Consider the following 19,299-nt stretch of genomic DNA (forward strand, 5'->3'; position numbering starts at 1 on the left):
ATGTTCCAGGGGCCTCCCGGACCCCTCCCCTCCGGTTTCCAGGGGAACTCCATTTTCTTCTCAGGCAGAGATCAATCTCCAGGGAATTCCCCTCTGCTGAAGCTTCAAGTGCTATTTAAAAAGCCGCATCATTATCTTCTCTAATGGGTATTTTCCTCAGAGTCTGTGCTGGACTGGGCAGGGCTAGGTGGGGGGCTGCAGAATGGGGTGTTATCTCAGTGCTACCAGGTTTCCTGCCAGAGGTACTGGAGGAGGGTAGTGCATTGAGGAGAAGGCAGGGCTGTTCCTTAAGGGAGATTTCTTTGAAACCTGAGTATTTACCTAGAATTTTCCTCAAGAAAGCCATTAGGAGAATTTTTCCTTTTGTTTGAAGATAGGAAGCATTAAGAATTAGAGGCTGGCGCAATGGCACACACCTATAATCCCAGTGATTTGGGAGACTGAGGAAGGAGGATCACAAGTTCAAGGCCAGCCTGGGCAACTTAGTGAGACCCTGTCTCAAAATAAAAATATAAAAAGGGCTGGAGATGTGGCTCAGTGGTAGAGTGCCCCTAGGTTCAATTCCCAGTACCAGGAAGAAAAGAGAGAGAGAGAGAGAGAGAGAGAGAGAGAGAGGGAGGGAGAGAGAGAGAGAGAGAGAGAGAGGGAAGGAAAGGAGAACACAGGAACAGAGGAACAGAGGCTGTAACTTTGTAAGATTATTATGGAATTGAGGGATATGTTAGTCAGCTGTGACCAAAACACCTGACAAGAACAACTTAGAGGAGGAAGCCTTTATTTGGGGCTCATGGTTTCAGAGGTTCAGTTCATGGTTGGCCAACTTCATTGCTCTGGGCCTGAGATGAGACCGAGCATCATGAAATTCCAGGAGGGGCCTGGAGGAGGAGCCACTGAGCTCAGGACAGCTGGGATGGGGGCAGTGGGGACAGGAAGAGCAAGTAAGAGAGAAAAGAAAAAGAGGAATAAGAAGAAGAAAGAGGAGGAGGAGGAGGAGGAGGAGGAGGAAATGGCAGAAGAAGGAGCTGGTGGGGACAAAATACAATCCCCAAGGGCACAACCCCCAGCAGCCTACTCCCCCAGCCAGGCCCCACCTGCCTATCATTACCACCCAGTAACCCATCCAGATTATTGATCCATCAAATGGATTAATCCTCCTGATCATCGCTCTCATAATCTAACCATGTCACCTCTGGACGTTCCCACTTGCCTAACACATGAGAAGACACCTCCTATCTAAACCATAATGGGGTGAGACAGGAACTCATTCTTATCCCACCTGATGCCCTCCCCACTGCCTTGCACACAGTAGGCCATCTATAAATGCTTATGAAGTACAACTCATCTTTATTTGATTTTTACCGTGTGTGATGACTCCTGGCCCTTGGATGACGTAAAGTATAATGGGCTTTGGGGGGTCTAGCGGTGTGACCATGGGCAAGTTACTTAGCCTTGCGGATTCTCCGTCTCCTCCCCTGCTTAATAGGTAATAACCGTTGGGATTTTTGAAAAAATTGAATGAGAGAACTTGATGCACTTGATGTAGCGAGCGTTCAGTAGGGGCTCAGTACGGGTTAGTTTCCTTCCTTCCTCTTGCTGTATTCTCGCTCATTAGTGGCTCACAACTCCATCTGCTCATTGGAATCACCGAGGGAACTTTAAGGAAGCACCATTGTTCCCACTGAGATTCACATTTCATTGGTCTGTGGTGGGGCTTGAACATAGGTATTTTTAGGTCTTTTATTCATTTATTTTGGTATCAGGGATTGAACTCAGGTGCTCTTAACCACTGAGCCGCATCCCCAGTCTTTTTTATATTTTGTTTAGAGATGGGGTCTTGCTAAGTTGCTAGGGCCTCACTACATTACTGAGGCTGGCTCTGAACTCCTGCTCTTCCTGCCTCAGCCTCCTGAGCCGCTGGGATTACAGGAGTACGTGGGATTACCACACCTGACTGGGCATAGGTATTTTTAAAAAGCACCTGTCAAAGGATGTCTTTTTTACGAAGGTAAAATCTGACTCTCATACAAACATAATATGAACACATGACAAAGAGTTATTAAACTTGTTAATTAATAAGGAAACCAGTAAGATATAACCAGTTGAAATAAACCACACTCACACATATAGACAAGCAGGAATTCTGAAATCGATTTAGAATAGATCAGATCTGTCAATATCTATACATTCCACTGTGCAAAATGAACTTGTATTCACTTGATCAGAATCACTTTGTCCGTTTTACAGTGTTGCAGAGTAGCTCAAAGATCAAAGGTGCTCAAAGACGGAATCAAACTCCTAGAGCAGTATGCTAGGAAGGGCACACTCACCCTCTGCTTTTTTTCTGTGTCTTTCACACTTTCCCAGGAACTCCAACATGCAGTGAGGGGTGAGGGGCCGCCATGTACCTTTCTGGGTAGCTCTTTTGTCGTGGCCATCGTCCTAGGTTCAGGTTAATGTTCTAGTTATTAGTTTATGAGTTGTCCCATCTTGATAAAGAACTCTTCAGGTGCAGGGTTCACATGCCATTTATTTGCGCAACTTGGTACCAAGCACACAACCTGGTCTACAATGCGTGCTTAAAACTGTCATATAGTAATTGATTTGAATGACGACTAGGAACTAAGTAGGACAAGCTGTATCGTTCTGCACTTCTGATGAAGGAACTGGTTCTGAAAAGCTCTGATCTGATCACACAATTAGAGTGTGAAGTTGAGTCTTGAAGCCATTCATCCATTTCCTGGTTCAACCTTGATTCATTCCCCTGTTCATGTGTGCCTGGAAGCTGGGAGCAGAAGTAGCATCCCACAGGGAAGGGAAGAACGGAAGTTCAATGCATTAGACGAAGGGGAATGGAGGGAAGGGAGGGGGGAGGGGTGGGAAAAACAGCAAAATGAATCAGAACTTTCCTATGTTCATATATGAACCCATGACCAGTGTAACTCCACATGGTGTTCATCCACAAGAATGGGATCCTAATTAGAATAAGCTACATCCATGTTGTATAATATGTCAAAGTTCACTCTGCTGTCATGTATATTTAAAGAACAACAACAGCAAAAAAGAGTAGCTGCCAGTTCTTACCCTCCCACCCTATATCATGTGGCTTGAGGTCAGCAGTTGTTAGCCTGGTGACCCTGACAAGTCACTTAACTTTTCTGTCTTACTTTTGCTTGAGGTCAGCAGTTGTTAGCCTGGTGACCCTGACAAGTCACTTAACTTTTCTGTCTTACTTTTGCTCATCTCAAAGATGGGGGCATCTGCCATAAAAGCAAAAAGTGTGTAGTCGTTCCCGGAGCGTTGTATGTGTGCAATAAACATCAGTTCTTATCACCCAGAAGCAAGCCAGTGACTGGATTAGACAGTGTCGGGTCTTGGGCTGCAAAGATAATGAGAACCTGGATTCTCCTGCTGCCTGAGCAGCTCACAGGCCGGTTGGGTAAAAAGAGACTCCACAGGTCATCATCAGGCAGTGTGGTGAGTGCAGAGTCAGAGATTCTCAAGAGATGCTGGGGACTTGGGGCTGGGGAGCAGCACTTTCGGGAGGAGTCGGCCCATGCGGAGGAACTGAGAGGTGGGGATAGGAGGGAGATGCCTGCGATGACCTCAACTGGAGCCAGAGTGTAGTTCAGTGAGGGGTGAGGGACAAGAAGGCACTGAATCTAGTGCTGACCCCACACTGCCTTGAGTGGGAGGCTCCTTCTGTAGGTTTCTAACTTAATCTAGGGCAGAAGGGGACACTCAAGATAAGTTCCAGCTGCCCATGACCACCATGTGCACAAGGATCCTGTGTGCTGGCATTTTTATGGACTGCAAAGCCCCATTAAGGGACACTGATACTCAGGATTATTTGTTTATTGTGACAATTATTTCCCAGTTCCAAAAGGAAAAAAAAAAAAAAGCATGGTAATATATTTAGAAAGACTCACAATCTTTTAAAAATATTTTGTCTTGTACCTGCTTGTCTCTTTCATTTTGAGACTCTGGGGTACGATAATGAGTGAGGCCCCTGCCTTCCTGGGGCATAGAGTACGCTGGTATTCACTGTCTTTTTAGTGGTGAGAAAAACATCATGTACGATTTGGCATCGTAATCATTTTAGGTGTACGGTTCCGTCGTGGTAAGTGTGTTCACAGTGTTGTGAAATCAGGTCTCTGGGTCTTTCTCATCTTTCAAAACTGAAACTCATACCCACCAAACTGCCACTACTTAACCCTCCACTGGGTCCCTAGGAACACCATTCTACTCTCTTTTTCTATGAATTTGCTACTTAAGATACCTCAAATAAGTGGGATCATAAAGTGTTTGTCCTTCTGTCACTGTTTTCTTTCACTTAGAATAATGTCCTCAAGGTTTATCCACATCGTATGAATGTATGTGAGAGGATATTAGACAGCCCTTGTAGGGCTGACTAATATTCCATTGAAAGTATAGTGGTTTTATACTTTACTTTTTAATCCCATACATGTTTTTTGGAAATAAAATCTTGCCTAAAACGTCCTGTGTATCATAAGCCAGGCGTGGTGGCACACACCTGTAATCCCAGTGGCTCAGGAGGTTGAGGCAGGAAGATTGCAAGTTCAAAGCCAGCCTCAGCAACTTATCAAGGCCCTAAGCAACTCAGTGAGACCCTGTCTCTAAATAAAATACATAAAAGGGCTGGGGATGTGGCTCAGTGGTTAAGCACCTCTGGATTCAATCCCTGGTACCAAAAAAAAAGAAAGTCCAGTGCATCAAACAGAGAGCTACCTTGATGGAATTGTGGGCCTAGACTCATGCCCACTGCCCTGCTCTATGGCATGGGAAGCGTCCAAGAAACTTGGAGTCCAGTAGACCAAGTCTAGTCCAGCAATTCTCAAAGTAGGTCCACTAGCAGCATCAGCATCACCTGGGGACTTTACACAATGCAGATTCTCAGGACCCCCTCCAGACCTACTAAACGGGAACCTCGGGGAGTGAAGTCCAGCATCTATATTTAACGAGTCCTCTTGAAGTTTCTGATCTCCAGAGATGGAGTGTGACTTGCCCAAAGCCATTGGGGAGTTGAATGGGATTCTATTATTAAGTGTCTTCTGTGTACAAAATACTAAAGTGTCTACTCAAGGAAATCAAGAAAATCAAATCTCTGTATAGTAAAAATCCACTGCCAAGTAAATGACTTCAGAACTGTGGTGTAAACAACAGGGTCGGGAATCTGGGTGCAGCTTTGCTGGGTCCTACAGTTTCGGGTCTCTCACAAGGCCACAGCCAAGGTGTTGGCAGGTTAGAAGTGACCTGGCTTTGCCTGCCAGCTGAGTGGTTGGCTCAGTCTCTTGCTGATGAGCGGACTGACAGCCCCAATTCCCCACTGGCTGTTGGCCTGAGGCTTCCCTCATTTCTTTGCCATCCCTTCTATAGGGCAGCTCACGACTTGGCAGTTGGCTCATCAAAGTGACAGAACCAGAGAGGGCACCCAAGATGGAAGTCATAGTCATTTATAATATAAACTCACAAGTGACATCCTATGACTTGTGCAATGGTCTGTTCATAGAAGTGTGTCACCAGGTCCAGCCCACATGCAAAAGAGGGGGTTCCCGGGAGGCGGGGATCTTTCAGGAGACGGCCTCCTGCCAGCTGCTGCCTCGATCCTAGTGCTGACAGTCAGGGCATCACATATACACACTTAGGCGTGAAATCCTTTGGAGAAGAATGGCGGTCATAGGGTGGGCCCAAGTTCACTGGAGACTCAGAGAAGTAAAACTCTCTGTTTGGAGGAATCAGGAAGGCTTCCTGGAGGAGGTGACATTAGCAATGGGCCTTGAAGGAAAAGGGGACATGGCATGGGAAGGGAAGGGAAGGGCATGACCTGGGAGAGGGCAGGAGGCAGGTTTGTGCAGGGCCTGCTGAGGTATCCCCCACGGTCCGACTAGAGAGAGAAGGAAGCCACCTCGAGCTTGGAGCCCTAATGCAGATGGTTTCCTTGACTGGGAGTGGGTGGGGCAGGAGCCCAGGGAGGCAGGACTGGGACCACAGTCCAGTGCTCCTGGCCCAACAGCCAGGCCCCTGAGTCCCGCGCGCATCTTCTCCTGCAGTTTGGGCGCACTGAAGTCATCGACAACACGCTCAACCCTGACTTTGTGCGCAAGTTCATCGTGGATTACTTCTTTGAGGAGAAGCAGAACCTCCGTTTCGACCTGTAAGTGGAAAGGGGAGCCGGAGCCGGGGCTGGTGCTGGGGGAAGGGCCCAAGGCTGGGTGGTGGGCTACAGGACCTGGCTGAGCAGGAGTCCCTTACCTGGGGAGGTGGGAGGAGCTTTGGGGAAACCCAAGATTGGCAGGTTAAAAGTGACACTTGCCTGAAGTCCATCTCCAGTCTCACCAGGACATGGAAAGGGGGTAGAGCAGCAGGAACAAAGGCACCCCTCCCCCAAATTATCTCACCTGACTGGGGGAAAACACAGGAAGCCGCCTGGCTCCTGGGGGCTGTCCACTGAGGAAAGATCTTGGGGAGTCTTCTAGGCTCCTCCTCGTGCCCTTCCCCCCTCTGGAAGCTGAGCGATACTCACACCTCTTGCTCTGTGAGAGCATGTTCTGCAGCCCATTGCAGAGAAGTCACCTGGTGACATTTTGGAGGAGAGTGCTCAGAACGGTGGACTGTGAGTGCTTCGGCAGGAGCCTAGCACGGCTGTCTGGCTGCAGGTGGGATGGTTATGCCTCCCTCCTTCATGAGTGGGCAGGCTGGGCAGGCTGGGCAGGCCTGGGCGAGGAGAAATCATAGGGAAGGTCAAAGGCAAGGTCTGGAGCTTCCCTTGCCTGGGAAGACGGGGAGCAGCCACCTGTGAATCAGCGGGAGTGGCAGAACTCATCTATTTTATTTTTGCAGTTTTTAACTGGATTTAACATATTTACAGCCAAGTGTGCAGATCTCAAGCGTCTGCCCCAGGGTATGCTTTGACCCCCAGGGCAAGAGACAGGACATGTGCACCCGCTTCCAGCCCTCGCTCCTAGAAATAGCCACAGTGTCCCAGCCTGTTGGGGGCTTGGGGATGTGCTGATTCTACTCGGGCAGGTGTGGGCAGGACGTCCCCACCTGCTTCACCTCTCTCTGTCTTCCTTGTAGATACGACGTTGACTCCAAAAGCCCTGATTTGTCCAAACACGTGAGTTCTGCTGTCAGGGCCCTGACAGTCCATATTTCTTATGTGCGGTGTCCTGGGTCGGCCTCAGGCTTCACTGTGACAGTGTGTGTCTGATGCTGTGTCTTGTCACTTCAGAGCCCCCTCACTTCCATGGGCCAGCCGATGGGGATGGTGGCATAGCTGTGAGCAGGGCAAGTGACACTGGTCTTTTTGTCCCCTGGATACACAGGATTTCCTGGGCCAGGCCTTCTGCACCCTTGGAGAGATCGTGGGGTCGTCTGGAAGCCGCCTGGAGAAGCCCCTCACGTAAGTGTAGAAGGGGTACAGCCTTCTGGGGTGCTTACCCAGGCACGGTCCAACTTCCTGCCGCTTGCTGAGGGCTGGCGGAGGGTGGTGACGAAGCAGCCAGGCAATCACAGGGGCATTAGCAGGGTGATCAGGAATAAGGAGACCCGCGGGCTCTGCTCTCAGACAGAGGGTTTCTGGGGCAGTTATCCTGGAGAGAACCCAGGCGGGATTGTTCAAATCCCAAACTCCCGGAAGACACTGTCTCATCCACTTTCAGCCTCACCCCTATCATTGCACTGGTGGCGGGTGGGGGTGGGGGAGACTGAACCCCAGAGCTAGGAAGTGACTCGCCCAAGGCCATACAGGAAGTGGGAGAGCTCTCGAATTGGAACCCAGGGCTCTACTCACATAGTGGTTTCCTCAGATTGTTCGCCACTCACCCTAGGCTAGAGCTGAGGGCGGGAAGGCCCTTCCTGTCCTGCCCCGCTTCTGACAGCGTATGATGGGACTACAGGTGCTTTTAGGGGAAAGCAGTTGCTCTGAGCAGGCTCTGGGACGAGGAAGCCCAAAACTTTTCCTGGTGGAACCTGAGAGTGGTTTCAGGGACCTGCCTGGGCTAGCCAGGCGGGAGAGGTCACCTCTCTGTCTCTATTTCTGAGGAAGCCCCAGGGGCAGGGCCCAGGCAAGAACAGCCTGTAGACTGGGACAAGTGTCCAGGCCACAGGGGGAAACCTAGGTTTGGGGAGTTCTGAAACTTCAAGATTTGGGAACCTCTTTAAAAAAAAAAAGATACAAAATTCCCACCTGCTACCACTTGCCTGGAACATATCCTTAGCCATTTTTAATTATGATTTTATGTTCTTTCTCTTCCGGGGAAGGGGCTCGTGAGAGTGAGAGCAAGGGGCTCGGGACCATCTGCCCATCTGTTTCAGTGTGGACCTAGTGCTGAGTCTGCCTTGGGCCTTTGACCTTTACCACAGCCCCTTCTACCTGCACCCCCCCAGCCCCATGACTCTACTGGCATGGCCCAGTGTTGATGCCAAGGCATGAGTGTTTCTGTGCCCACTTGTCCATTCAGGTCTGTCTCCCTCCTGCTGCCACCTGGTCATAGCTTCTGGGGTAGGGCTGAGGGAGCCAGTCCTATAAGAGATGGCTTGGGAGCTGAGCCTTAAAGGGCTTGCAGATCAGAAACACAGAGGTTGATGGAGATGCTGGTGGAGGAGGTAGACCTTTTATCCCACTGAAGGCTCCAAGTTTGGTTGTCTCCATGACTAAATCTATTACCAGCTGCTGTTTACTGGGCCTCTATTCTGGGCCAGACACCGGGGTCAGTGTTTTGCTTCTGAAATCTGTACAGTTGGTGCTCAGTATCCATGGATTTCACATCTATGGATTCAATGAACTGCAAATGGAAAATAATCAGGAGAAAAAGTTGTATCAGTACTACATACAGACTTTTTAAAATTTCCCTTTCTTTCTTTTGGTACTGGGGAACAAACCTAGTCATATCCCTAGCTCTTTTTTTATTTTTAAATTTTGAGACAGGGTCTCATTTAGTTGCCCAGACTGACCTTGAACTTGAGATCCTCCTGCCTCAGCCTCCTGAGTTGCTGGGATTACAGGTGTGCACCACCACACCCGGCTCATACTACTTCTTGTCATTTTCCCCTAAGCAATATCAGGATGACAACTACATCCATAGCGGTAGCGGGTATCATAAGTAACGTAGAGATGAGTTAAAGCACCCAAGTGGATGTGTGCAAGGTAAATGCAAAAGCTACGTCGCTTTATATAAGGCACTCGAGCATCCGAAGATTTTGTTATGCAGGGGGGCCTGGAACCAACTCCTTTTAGACACTGAGGGACAGACCACCGTACTGGTTTACCATTGCAGTAAAAACTTCAGGCTAGGTGAATTAAATAACAGAAATTTAGTTTCTCACAATTCTTAAGGCTAGAAGTCCAAGGTGAGATGGGACAGGGTTGGCCTCTTCAGAAGCCCTGCTCCTTGGCTTGTGGATGGTTGCGACTTTCTCTTTGTCTTTTTGTGGTCCCTCCAAATCTGCAGCCTCCTTTCTCCTTAAAAGAACATCCGTCTTCTGCTTTAGGGCCCATCCACATGACCTCATTTTACCTGAATCACCTCTTTAAAGGCCCCATCTCAGTCATATTCTGAAGCGCTGGGGGTTAAAGGTTTTAATGTATAAATTTGCCAGGGACACAGTTCAACCCATATCATGATCTCATGTGACTCTTTCAGCAGCAGTGTCCCCATTTCACAGCCTGGACACTGAGGTTCAATGATGTACAACAGTGATTCTCAACCGTAGCAGGCATCAGGGTCACCTGGGACATAGATTGTGGGCTCCATGCCCCAGTTTCTGACCCAGTAGGTCTGGGTGGGCCTGAGCATTTCCGTTTGTGGCCTATTCCCAGGAAATAACTGGGGCTGGTTGTTCGGGGGTCCCCACTTTAAGACTAACTTGCCTGGGGCTTCACACCAAAGTTTGGGGAAAAGACCTCTCCTTCCCTGGTCTGTGGCTTTTGGTCTTGTTTTAATAACCTCCAGGCAGAAACTTGTCTTTAAGCATCCAATGTCAAGGGTTCTGGCCTCTCTGAAGCGGGATACTGGGCTCATGGCAGGCACTCTCTCCCTCTCTCCACAGGATAGGAGCTTTTAGCCTGAATTCCAGGACGGGCAAGCCCATGCCAGCTGTATCCAACGGGTAGGTCACCAGACCCTGTAGTCCTCTGATATTCAGCCTGCTCTGCAAAGAGCACCTGAGTCAGGTCTCAGTTCCTGATCCTACCGCTGTGAATTCAGCCCTGGTGAGGGAGACAGAGGGTCGTGGGTCCCTCTGCAGGGTCCCAAACGGAGACCCCCATGCTGCAGCTGGCCCCTCCCCCATCCAGGCCAGAGCTGGAGCATCCAGAACCCCAGTGGCTCTTGGGACTTCAGGGAGCAGGCTGGGGCTCCGAGTTCGGGACTATTTCCAGGAATGAGCAGGCCTGGGCACTCTCCATCCCTTCCTCTCTCCCTGGCCAGCGTGTCTGCCACCCTTCCCTGCTCCTCTTTATCCTCCCCCTTCCCCTCCGGTCTGGGTTTCACTGTTGGATGGCAGCTTCCTCCTCCTGCAGAGCAGACTCGGCCCATCACCCCCTTTCATATTTGCTTGCCAGCTAGGGTGACCAGCTTCGCCCCTCCATTCCTGGCCCACCCTGACCACGAGCTTTGGACTGGCTGCATGCACGTGTGGGTGGGGCAGAGCCCCCACGCCTTCCCTCTCCTCTCCTGGCTGGAGAGACCTGCCCTGGCTTCTTTCTCACACTGGCTGGGGAGGGTGGGAGCTTCTGCTGGGAGGACCCGACTGGAGGTGCCTCTGGCAGAAGTGCCATTTGGCTGGGTAAGCAAAGATCCCCTGGCCTTCTGGGATTGGCCACCAAAGCCACTGCATGTGGGACAGGACCTCCAGGGGACCTAGGGCTGGTCACCACCCAGGGAGAGTAGATAACAGCAATTGCAGAGGGAACAGAGTCAGAGAGACAGAGAGGGAGAAAGTCCAGAGGGAGAGAAGGAGGGAGAGGAAGGAAGGCCAAGCCTGTGGGAGCAGGTTGGGGCTGGAGAGGAGGGAAAGAAAGATCAGAAATAGAAGAAGGACTCAGAGGCAAAGTGAGGAACAGATGGAGAGACGTGGGGCGGAGGAGGCTGGTGTTGAGGATTCTCTCTGCCTGGTCACACAAATCATGTCTTTACTACCATGGAGCACCAGACCGGCAGGTGGGGCGTGCGCTGGGCAGTCAGCTCAGATGCTCAGGTCTAGGGGGACAAGCTGGCAGCACTGCACCTGCCCCGAGCAGGGGAGCAGCAGCTGTGGCCTGCTGGGGAAAGACCGGATGGCTAGTGAGCCCCTACCCTCCCGGGCCAGCTCCTTCCTCCCCTGCTTCCTCTCTTGGGAGCTGCTCCTTCCCAAAGCTGGTGCTGGAAAGAGCTCCATCAGTGGTTCTCAAAGTGTGTTCCACGGACAGCACACTGGTGGCCCTGGGGCTGGGGGGTGGGGGGCAGGGCGGGATTTTACCAGCTTTGCACAATTATGAAGCAAAGGATGCAGGGAGGGGAAAGACGTGCAGGGAGGTCCTGCTCTGTGCCAGGCACTGGACGTGCACATAGTAAAATGGATGCCATGATTACATTCACTTGTGGGTGAGGAGAGGAAGGAGCCGAGTCACTCCGCTGCTCACAGCCTGACATCTTAATCTCTCCCTCTCATTGGCCCCTGACCTCACCAGGATGTGTCCCACCTTCGACCCAGACATCACAGTGGGATGGGCTGGTGCCTGGGGGAAGGGGTCCCCCCTGGGTGGAGCTGCATCCTGGGACTTGCCTCCTGGAGGGGACTCTCTACCAATTGTGGCTCTTGTCCTTGCTGCCCATCTCAGTGAGGAGCTGCATGGTTGGCTGGAATCTCTCAACCCCAGGGAGACCCCAGCCAAGAATGCCAGGGTACACAGTCATGGGAGAGAGCCTGGGCAACAGCCACCAAGGGGACCCAGCCCTCCTGCCTTGCCCTTCTTGCTGCTCTCCCTCCCATGATGAATCAGAGTGGCTCAGAGCTGGAACATTCTGGGACTCGGGGGTCAGCTGGGTGCAGGGTGGGGTGGTTAGCCCACGAGGTCTTTTGCCCACAGAAGTGGTCTTTGGATGGAAAGTTTGAGAACCACTGATCTGGAAGCCTCTGGGTGAGTCTGGATGCTTTGGGGATTCTAGGACCCTGCTGCAGACACCAACTGCCCTGGTGGGCTCTCGGGGAGCAGGGGGTGGGACAGCTCTGGAGCTGAGGGTCTGGCCCCAGGAGGCAGTGCACTAGGTCACACTGCCACACGCTGTCTTCTCAGGGGCTTTGGGGCAGATCCACTGGACGGGGGGGCGGACCTGATTTCGGGAGTGTTCAGGTTTCTCTCTGTCCCTGTCTGGCTTTCCATTCTTTCCTCTTCTCTCCCAGTGGGGTCCCAGGGAAGAAATGTGGCACCATCATCCTGTCCGCTGAGGAGCTCAGCAACTGTCGGGTGAGTAGCAGAGGGACTCAGGATGGGGCTGGTGGGGGTGGGGCCGTGGCAGAGGGCAGGCCGGCCTCCCTGTGACCTGGTGTCTGGGCTCCCGTGTCTGACCTGGCTGGCAAAGAATTCTATACCAACAGGAGCTAGAAGGCGATGCCCCTTTTGCCCCTGCCCAGAATGAGGCCCAGGGCGGGAAAGGAACATGTCCATGGCAGAGCTGAGCCCCGAGCCCTGGTCCTCTGGCTCCCATGTCAGGGCTCCTTCCAGGCCCTGTCGCGTGTCTCTGAGCCAAGACTGCCTTGGCACCAGCGCTGGCCATGGAGGTCTTTCCAGTCATGGGCGCCTGTCACTTTTCATTTGTGTTTCTGGGGTCGGGTGACAGCCTCTGTGGGGTGGGAGGGAGAGAGAGTGTGTGTGTGCGCGTGCATGTTGGGAAGCCAGTCTGCAGTCCCAGGCAGCTCCCCCCGTAGAACTCGAGAGAAGCAGGGGATGGGGACATGAAGAGGTGGCTGAGCACCCCAAGAAGGGACTCGGGGGATCTGATGGATAATAACACTTACAAATATCACAATGATGATAGATGTTTGTCAAACGATGGGATTTTTTACATGACTTATATCACCACTCCTGATAATAACCCTCAGAGGCAGGTACTGGAATGTTACTCCTGTTCTATAAGGGAGGCTAAGTCACCTTTTCAAGGACCATAAGAAACAGTCATGGATCTGATCCAGGTCAGCCTGATTCCAAAATCTGGGCTTGTCCTCCAAACCCAGAGGGCAGCACAGGTTAACTGGGAACCGCAGGTGGGAAGAGGTGGGTCATGGGGAGAAGAGGAGGAGGCAGGGATAGGGGCTGGAGGGCAAAGTGTCATTCCAAGGCACAGCCTGGGACATCCTGGGTCAGGGCTTCATTGGGGCTAGGAGGGTTGAGGAGGAAAAACCAGTCTTTCTGACTTCTGGTCAGTGCCACTGTCCTATCAGTACTGGGGACTGAGCCCAGGATGTTCTGCTACTGAACTGCATCCCCAGCCCTTTTTATTTTATTTTGAGACAAGTTCTCACCAAGCTGCCAAGGCTGGCCTTGAACTTGTGATCCTTCAACTTTGGCCTCCCAAGTAGCCGTGATTACAGATGTGTGCCACTGCACCAGGCAAAACAGAAAAAAAAAGTCTTAATTATGTATTAATTCATTTGAAAGTAACACTCACTGAGCACAGTGGCACATGCTTGTAATCTCAGCAACTCAGGAGGCCAGAGGCAGAGGATCACAAGTTCAAGGCCAGCCTGGGCAATGTAGCGATAACGTGTTTCAAAATAAAAAATAAATAAAAGGTCTGAGGATGTAGTTCAGTGTTAAAACTGGGTTTGCCACCTTAGTTCAATTCCCAATTTAAAAAAAAAAATATTTTTCTCAAAAATAAGTGTATTTTCCAAAACAAATTCTTTGGTGAGAAGAGTGGCCTTATTTTACACCCCCACAACCACTCCATTCCAGTGCTGGGAATTTGAACCCAGGGCTTCCTAGGTGCCTGCTACTCTTCCACAGAGCTCCCTTCCACCCGTTTGTTTTACAAATCTCTTTAATGTCCAGCTTCTTAGAAGACAGCCAAAGGAAGTAGGGGTGCAGCTCAGTGGTGAGCACCTGCCCAGCAGTCAGGCCCCAGGTTCCATCCCCAGTACCACACACACAAATAGACAGCTGGATTCTAACATCCATGTCTGCAGTCAATCTGTTGTGATATCAGTTATGTAACCTCTGGAAAACTCTGTTTTGCATTATGATGACAATAGTTTTGACCTTGGGGACCCCTCTTTCCCCTCCCATCTCTGCAGAGTTCTGGTCTAAACTTTGAGAACTGCTAGAATAGAGGCATGAATAGTGTTGGCTAACATTAAGTAATTAAGCAATTATTCTGGGCCACACACTATACTAAGTGGTTGTCTCATTTATCTGATTTGTTACAATATATAATATGTACTATATAATATCTGATGTATTGTGATCCTCCATTTACAGATGAGGAAACTGCAGCACAGAGAGGTTAGGTGACCTGTCCAAGGTTACAGTCACTGAATAGATTTTGAACCCAGGCAATCTGGTTCTAGAGCCAAGGTCTTTAGCCACTAGCCATGGAGTCACGAACTCTGCTTTCAGGGGCTTCCAGTTGGAGAATAAGACAGATGAAAACAGAGTTGATGATACAGGGCAGTATAGAGATGACCCAAGAAACAGCTGCTCGTTCTGGGTGCTGCTCTTCCTGTTTTCCTGGGTGGCTCTGGAGGAACCTGACTGCAGGAATCAACCTCACCCACTGTGTACCCAGCAGGCGGCTTGCTGCGCAGTAGGTGTTCATTGAGAAGCTACTGTGAATAGTGACTGAATAGGAAGCACAGACCAAGTGTTTAGCAGCAGGTAATGATGGAAACTCCTACACCTGCGTCCTCTGAGGAGCCGGCTGCTCAGACAAGGGAGCGAGCCGGTTGAGTCCTGCAAGGCACAGAGTCTCTGCTCCCTGGGTTGAGTCCCGCAAGGCACAGAGTCTCTGCTCCCTGGGCCTTGGCTTTCCACCTGCACGTTAGGCCTGAGGGGTTGCTGTGGAGGAAATCAGGAGGGTGGCTGCCTGGCAGGTGCCTGGGAGAGGTCGACTCTGAACCTCTAGTAACCTCAATTCAGTTTTCCCCAAGCTTCTAGCCTAGCTGGTGGCTTCCTCCCGGTTCCCAATTAAATAAGGTAATAGACGCGCGCGATAGCGCTTCAGAAATTCTAAAGCCTGAGACAATGAGGCTGCTGTCCTGGGCAGCACTCCAGCGTGGGTCAGCGTTCGGTTAATACCCGGGGCCCTCCTCCCCTCCTCCCTCCCCTTTTCTCCCTTCTCCTCCTTCCCGGACCGCCCGACCCCCTGTTCCCTGATCTCAGCTGTTCCCGCGCCAGGGGGTCTGGGGGCTCCTCCCCGGCTCCTGAGGCTGTCAGCGCCTTTTCTGGCACATCTTTGGCAGAGTTGCCTTTCCCTAGAATACTTGCAAGGAAAAGAGCCTAATTCCCAGCATCTGGCTGAATTAAAATAATTACCTCTGAGCGGCTTTGCTTGGGTCTTCGCAGCTCAGCATTCAGTGGGAGGATCAAAGCAAGAGGGCGGAGTCTGAGGGCCGGGTTCCACCCCCGCGGGGCCTCCTGCCCCGAGCTCCGTGCTGCCCACGAGGACCCTCCCTCCTCCCGAGGACCGCGTGGGCGGGCGGGGACCAGCGGGGATTAGCGAGGACTCCAGCCTGTCCCCGGCTTACTTTGATAGGCATAGAAAAGCCTGGCTCTTCCGGAATTTAAATGCTAAGAAAGTTTCTGCAGATCAGTATTTGCTCCCAATACTGTTCGGTGGTCCTTGCTGTCCAAGGGATGAGGTGCAGCTCCTGAAGGGCCTTTGAACTCACCCACATTTCAGACGGGGGATGCAGCTCGGTGGTAGAAGGCTTGCCTGGCATGCACAAAGCTCTGGATTTGATCCCTAGGACTGTGCCCAAAACAAGCAAGCAAAGAAATCGCCCCAATTTCTTTATGCCCAGCGGCAAAACTACTGGAAAATGAAGAAAAATTTAAAGAATAGAAAAATCACCCAGAAATAATTATTGTTGACATTTTGTTTTGTTTCTTCCAAAACTTTTTTTTTTCTGAGTGTACACGTATATTTTTCTTCTAATTGATATTACTATCGTACCTAGTTTTTATATTATTATTATTAATTTATTTTTTTGTGGTGCTGGAGCCTGAACCCAGGGCCAGCTAGGCAAGCTGTCTCCAACGCAGCCCATTTGGACCAGAGCAGTGGTGTAGGTTGCTGACAGACCAAAGAAGGTGCGCAGGAGACAGCGTGAGGCACATGTGACTTATTGGGGAAAGTGTGCGGGAGATTCGTGACATCTCCAAGAAGAGTCTGGTGGCCCCAGGCTGACAGCCCTCTGGCCTTGCTATGCTTTGCCAGGCAGCGCCTCCTCTCCCTGAGAATGTTTTGTCCAGCGGGCCGGCTGGACGAGTGACAGGTATCCTTTCCACAGTGCCCCAGCTCTGCACCTGTCCCCCTCTGTGAGGCTGCAGAAGCAGGGACCTCGTCAGCATGAGTGGCCTTGCAGGACCAGCATTCCGAGGAGCGGTGAGATCCTGGCGTTGGCACAGGACGGAAGCTTTCTCCAGATAACACTACCTTGCCCTAGTTTCCAGTATGCGTAAGAGAAAGCCAATGTCCCCCAAGATAATATGTGTCTGGACATTCCAGCCCAGGCTTGCTCTCATTGCTCCCTTAACTTGGCTGGGTTTTGGGGAAACATAAAGAGGACAATCAGGGAACAGCTTTAGGAACTGTAGACAAGCATTCTACCACTGAACTGCATCCCCAGCCCAGCGTCTAGCTTTATAGCCTTGGTTTTCCTCTGTCATTCGATGGTCTTAGAAAACATTTAATAGCTGCATAAAAGCCAGGCGCAGTGGCGCACGCCTGTAATCCCAGAAGTGGCTGAGGCAGGAGGATCATGAGTTCAAAGTCAGCCTCAGCAACTTAGGGAGGCCCTAAACCAAGTCAGGGAGTGACACTTGCCTCTAAATGAAATACTAAAAAGGGCGCAGGATGTGGCCCAGTGGATAAGTGCCCCAGGGTTCTAGCTCCAGTACAGAAAAAAAATAAATCCACATATTATTCCTTTTTTGTATGAACGAGCCGTCATTTATTGAACCTATTCTCTTATAAGAAACAAGATAAGCAATGCTACAGTGAACATCCTCATGTTCTAATTGCGCTCCAGTGATGGATAGTTGGTTTGAATCAGTATCCTAGACACACAGGTTTACTGAGGGGAGGGAAAATGGGCCATCAGAGGTCTTCAGCCTCTGAATGACCAAATCAAGAGGTGCAGCTGATTAGAGTGTTTGGGAACTGGGTCATTAAAACACGCTCACCTCCACATGTGGTCATAGTCCAAACATGAGGACAGCAGTCTTCCAGATCAGCTTCTATGCCCAACGCCTGGGTTAGAATCGACATTAGCCGTTAGCCTCCATGTCTTCAGGGTCTTCTCAGGCCTCCCCAAGACTCCAGCTTCTCCAGTCTTATCCCAGCCACCTGAGTTCTAGCTTCTCCCCTTGAAGTCCCTGCTCCGGGACTCACCCCCAGCTCCAGGTTGCCGTCCCTCCTGCTGGAATACTGAGTTTCAGAATTGTGGTTAAGGATTCCTTTTCTGTTTAATTATTTCTTCTTCTTCTTCTTCTTGACTAAAAAAGGACAATGTGCTAATTCTAGGAAATTTGGAAATTCTGACAGACCTTAAAGAGAAGACAATGAGTGTCACCTGGGTCCCGCAGTTTATTTACAAGGGTACCTCGAGGTATAACATGTGTGGGAGGGGCAAAATGATAAAGAACTGGGGCTCTGGATCCAGACCAAATGCCAATGGTTAACTAGCTGTGTGCTCTGGGGCAAGTTACTTGACTTCTCTGTGCCTCAATGACTTCATTTGTAAAACTGTCTTCATTTAAAATTTTGATATTTTGTTTATCATGGATTTTTGCTTGCTCTGACCCTGGGGGCTGCCAGCAAAACCAAGCCAGATTTGCCTTTTGTTCTCCTCTTCTGGGTGTTGCTGACTTGTTCCTGGCCTTCAGCCCACCTGCTGACCCCTGGGACTGACCTCTGACCTCCACAGCAGTGCTCCTGAGGCAGAGAGGGGGAAGGTGCCAGAGGAGGCCAGGCCACTGGGAGAGTAAGGCTGTTTGCTGTATTCTTCCAAGCAGCTCAATTAACATGCGGAGAGATGCAAATTGAGGCAATCCTGCTGTTTTAGAAGAACTTAATATGTTTTTTAAAAAGATGGGGTGAAAGGCAGAAATTGCAGGAAATTATATACTGCAGGAGCGGCTTTATCTTCCCAGGCTGATTCCCAGGAAGCTCCTGGTTTGGGAAGAGCATCTCATGTGCTCAGAGCCCTCTCTCAGGCTGAGGCCGACACCCTCCACCTCGGACCCTCGCCAGAATTTGCTGCTATTCAGCTGGCCCCCTCCCTGGCCTCTTCTTGGGTCCACATAGTTATGGAGGGTTTGATGCCCATTCACTCACCACACCGGACAGGAGTCTGGGGGAGCCCTGTCTGTAGGACTGTTAGCATAACCTGGGGCCACCCTCAAAAGAACAGGCAGAACAGGGCCGGGGTGGGGTTGGCCAGGAGGATGATAAGTTCAAGACCAGCCTGGGCAACTTAGTGAGACCCTGTCTCAAAAAGAAAACGGGCTGGGGATGTAGCTCCGTGTCTCCAGGACCCAACTCGCCCCACCCCACAGGGCCTGAGCTTGCCCAGCATGCGCATGCCCAAGGCCCTGGGAGCTTCACTCCCAGCACTGCAAAAAAGAAAGAAAAAAAGAAAAACAATGGTCCCAGACAATGACACATTCCTGTCTCAAGGACTTCCCGGTGGAGTGGCCCCCATCAGGACGAAGCTTGCCATGGTGTCAGACTCAAAATCTCTCCCAAGGTCTGACTTGGCCCCAGCGGATCCTTCAATGGTGCCACAATCATAATGAGCTCTTGGCCGAAGTACCTGGGCCTAGATTGTGTTGGGGAGGGCAGATCAGGCCGAGCAGCGGAGCCATGAGATAAAGCCCCTCCCGGCAGCGGCAGCGCCTCCCTTATCTGCCATCAGCAGGGAATGGGCTTGGCACACGGGTGGATTTTTCCAGTTAGCTGAATTTCAGAGCCAACCTTTTCTTTCTTTCTCTTTTAATTTTAACTAGTTTGCACGGAGACCTTTCCAAATGGATTTCACACTTCCCTGACTTCTCCAACTGAGGTTACAGAACATAATTAA

The 19,299-nt window shown here is 50.9% G+C and overlaps 1 protein-coding gene across 4 annotated transcripts in view; it reads left to right on the plus strand.

Moving 5' to 3' along the window:
- CPNE5 (copine 5) overlaps positions 1-19,299 on the plus strand; it is an 84,021-nt gene that overhangs the window by 29,178 nt on the left and 35,544 nt on the right. For 2 of the 4 annotated variants that reach the window (XM_079148344.1, XM_079148347.1), the window contains exons 4-9: positions 6,069-6,172; positions 7,096-7,135; positions 7,344-7,420; positions 10,069-10,128; positions 12,089-12,139; positions 12,403-12,466. In XM_079148344.1, coding sequence (XP_079004470.1) covers positions 6,069-6,172; positions 7,096-7,135; positions 7,344-7,420; positions 10,069-10,128; positions 12,089-12,139; positions 12,403-12,466 — 396 coding nt within the window. The remainder of the gene's footprint in view (positions 1-6,068; positions 6,173-7,095; positions 7,136-7,343; positions 7,421-10,068; positions 10,129-12,088; positions 12,140-12,402; positions 12,467-19,299) is intronic. The other 2 variants (XM_079148345.1, XM_079148346.1) reach the window with 2 other exon arrangements.

This window comes from Sciurus vulgaris (assembly GCF_902686455.1).
Source record: "Sciurus vulgaris genome assembly, chromosome: 7".
Lineage (NCBI taxonomy): Eukaryota > Metazoa > Chordata > Mammalia > Rodentia > Sciuridae > Sciurus > Sciurus vulgaris.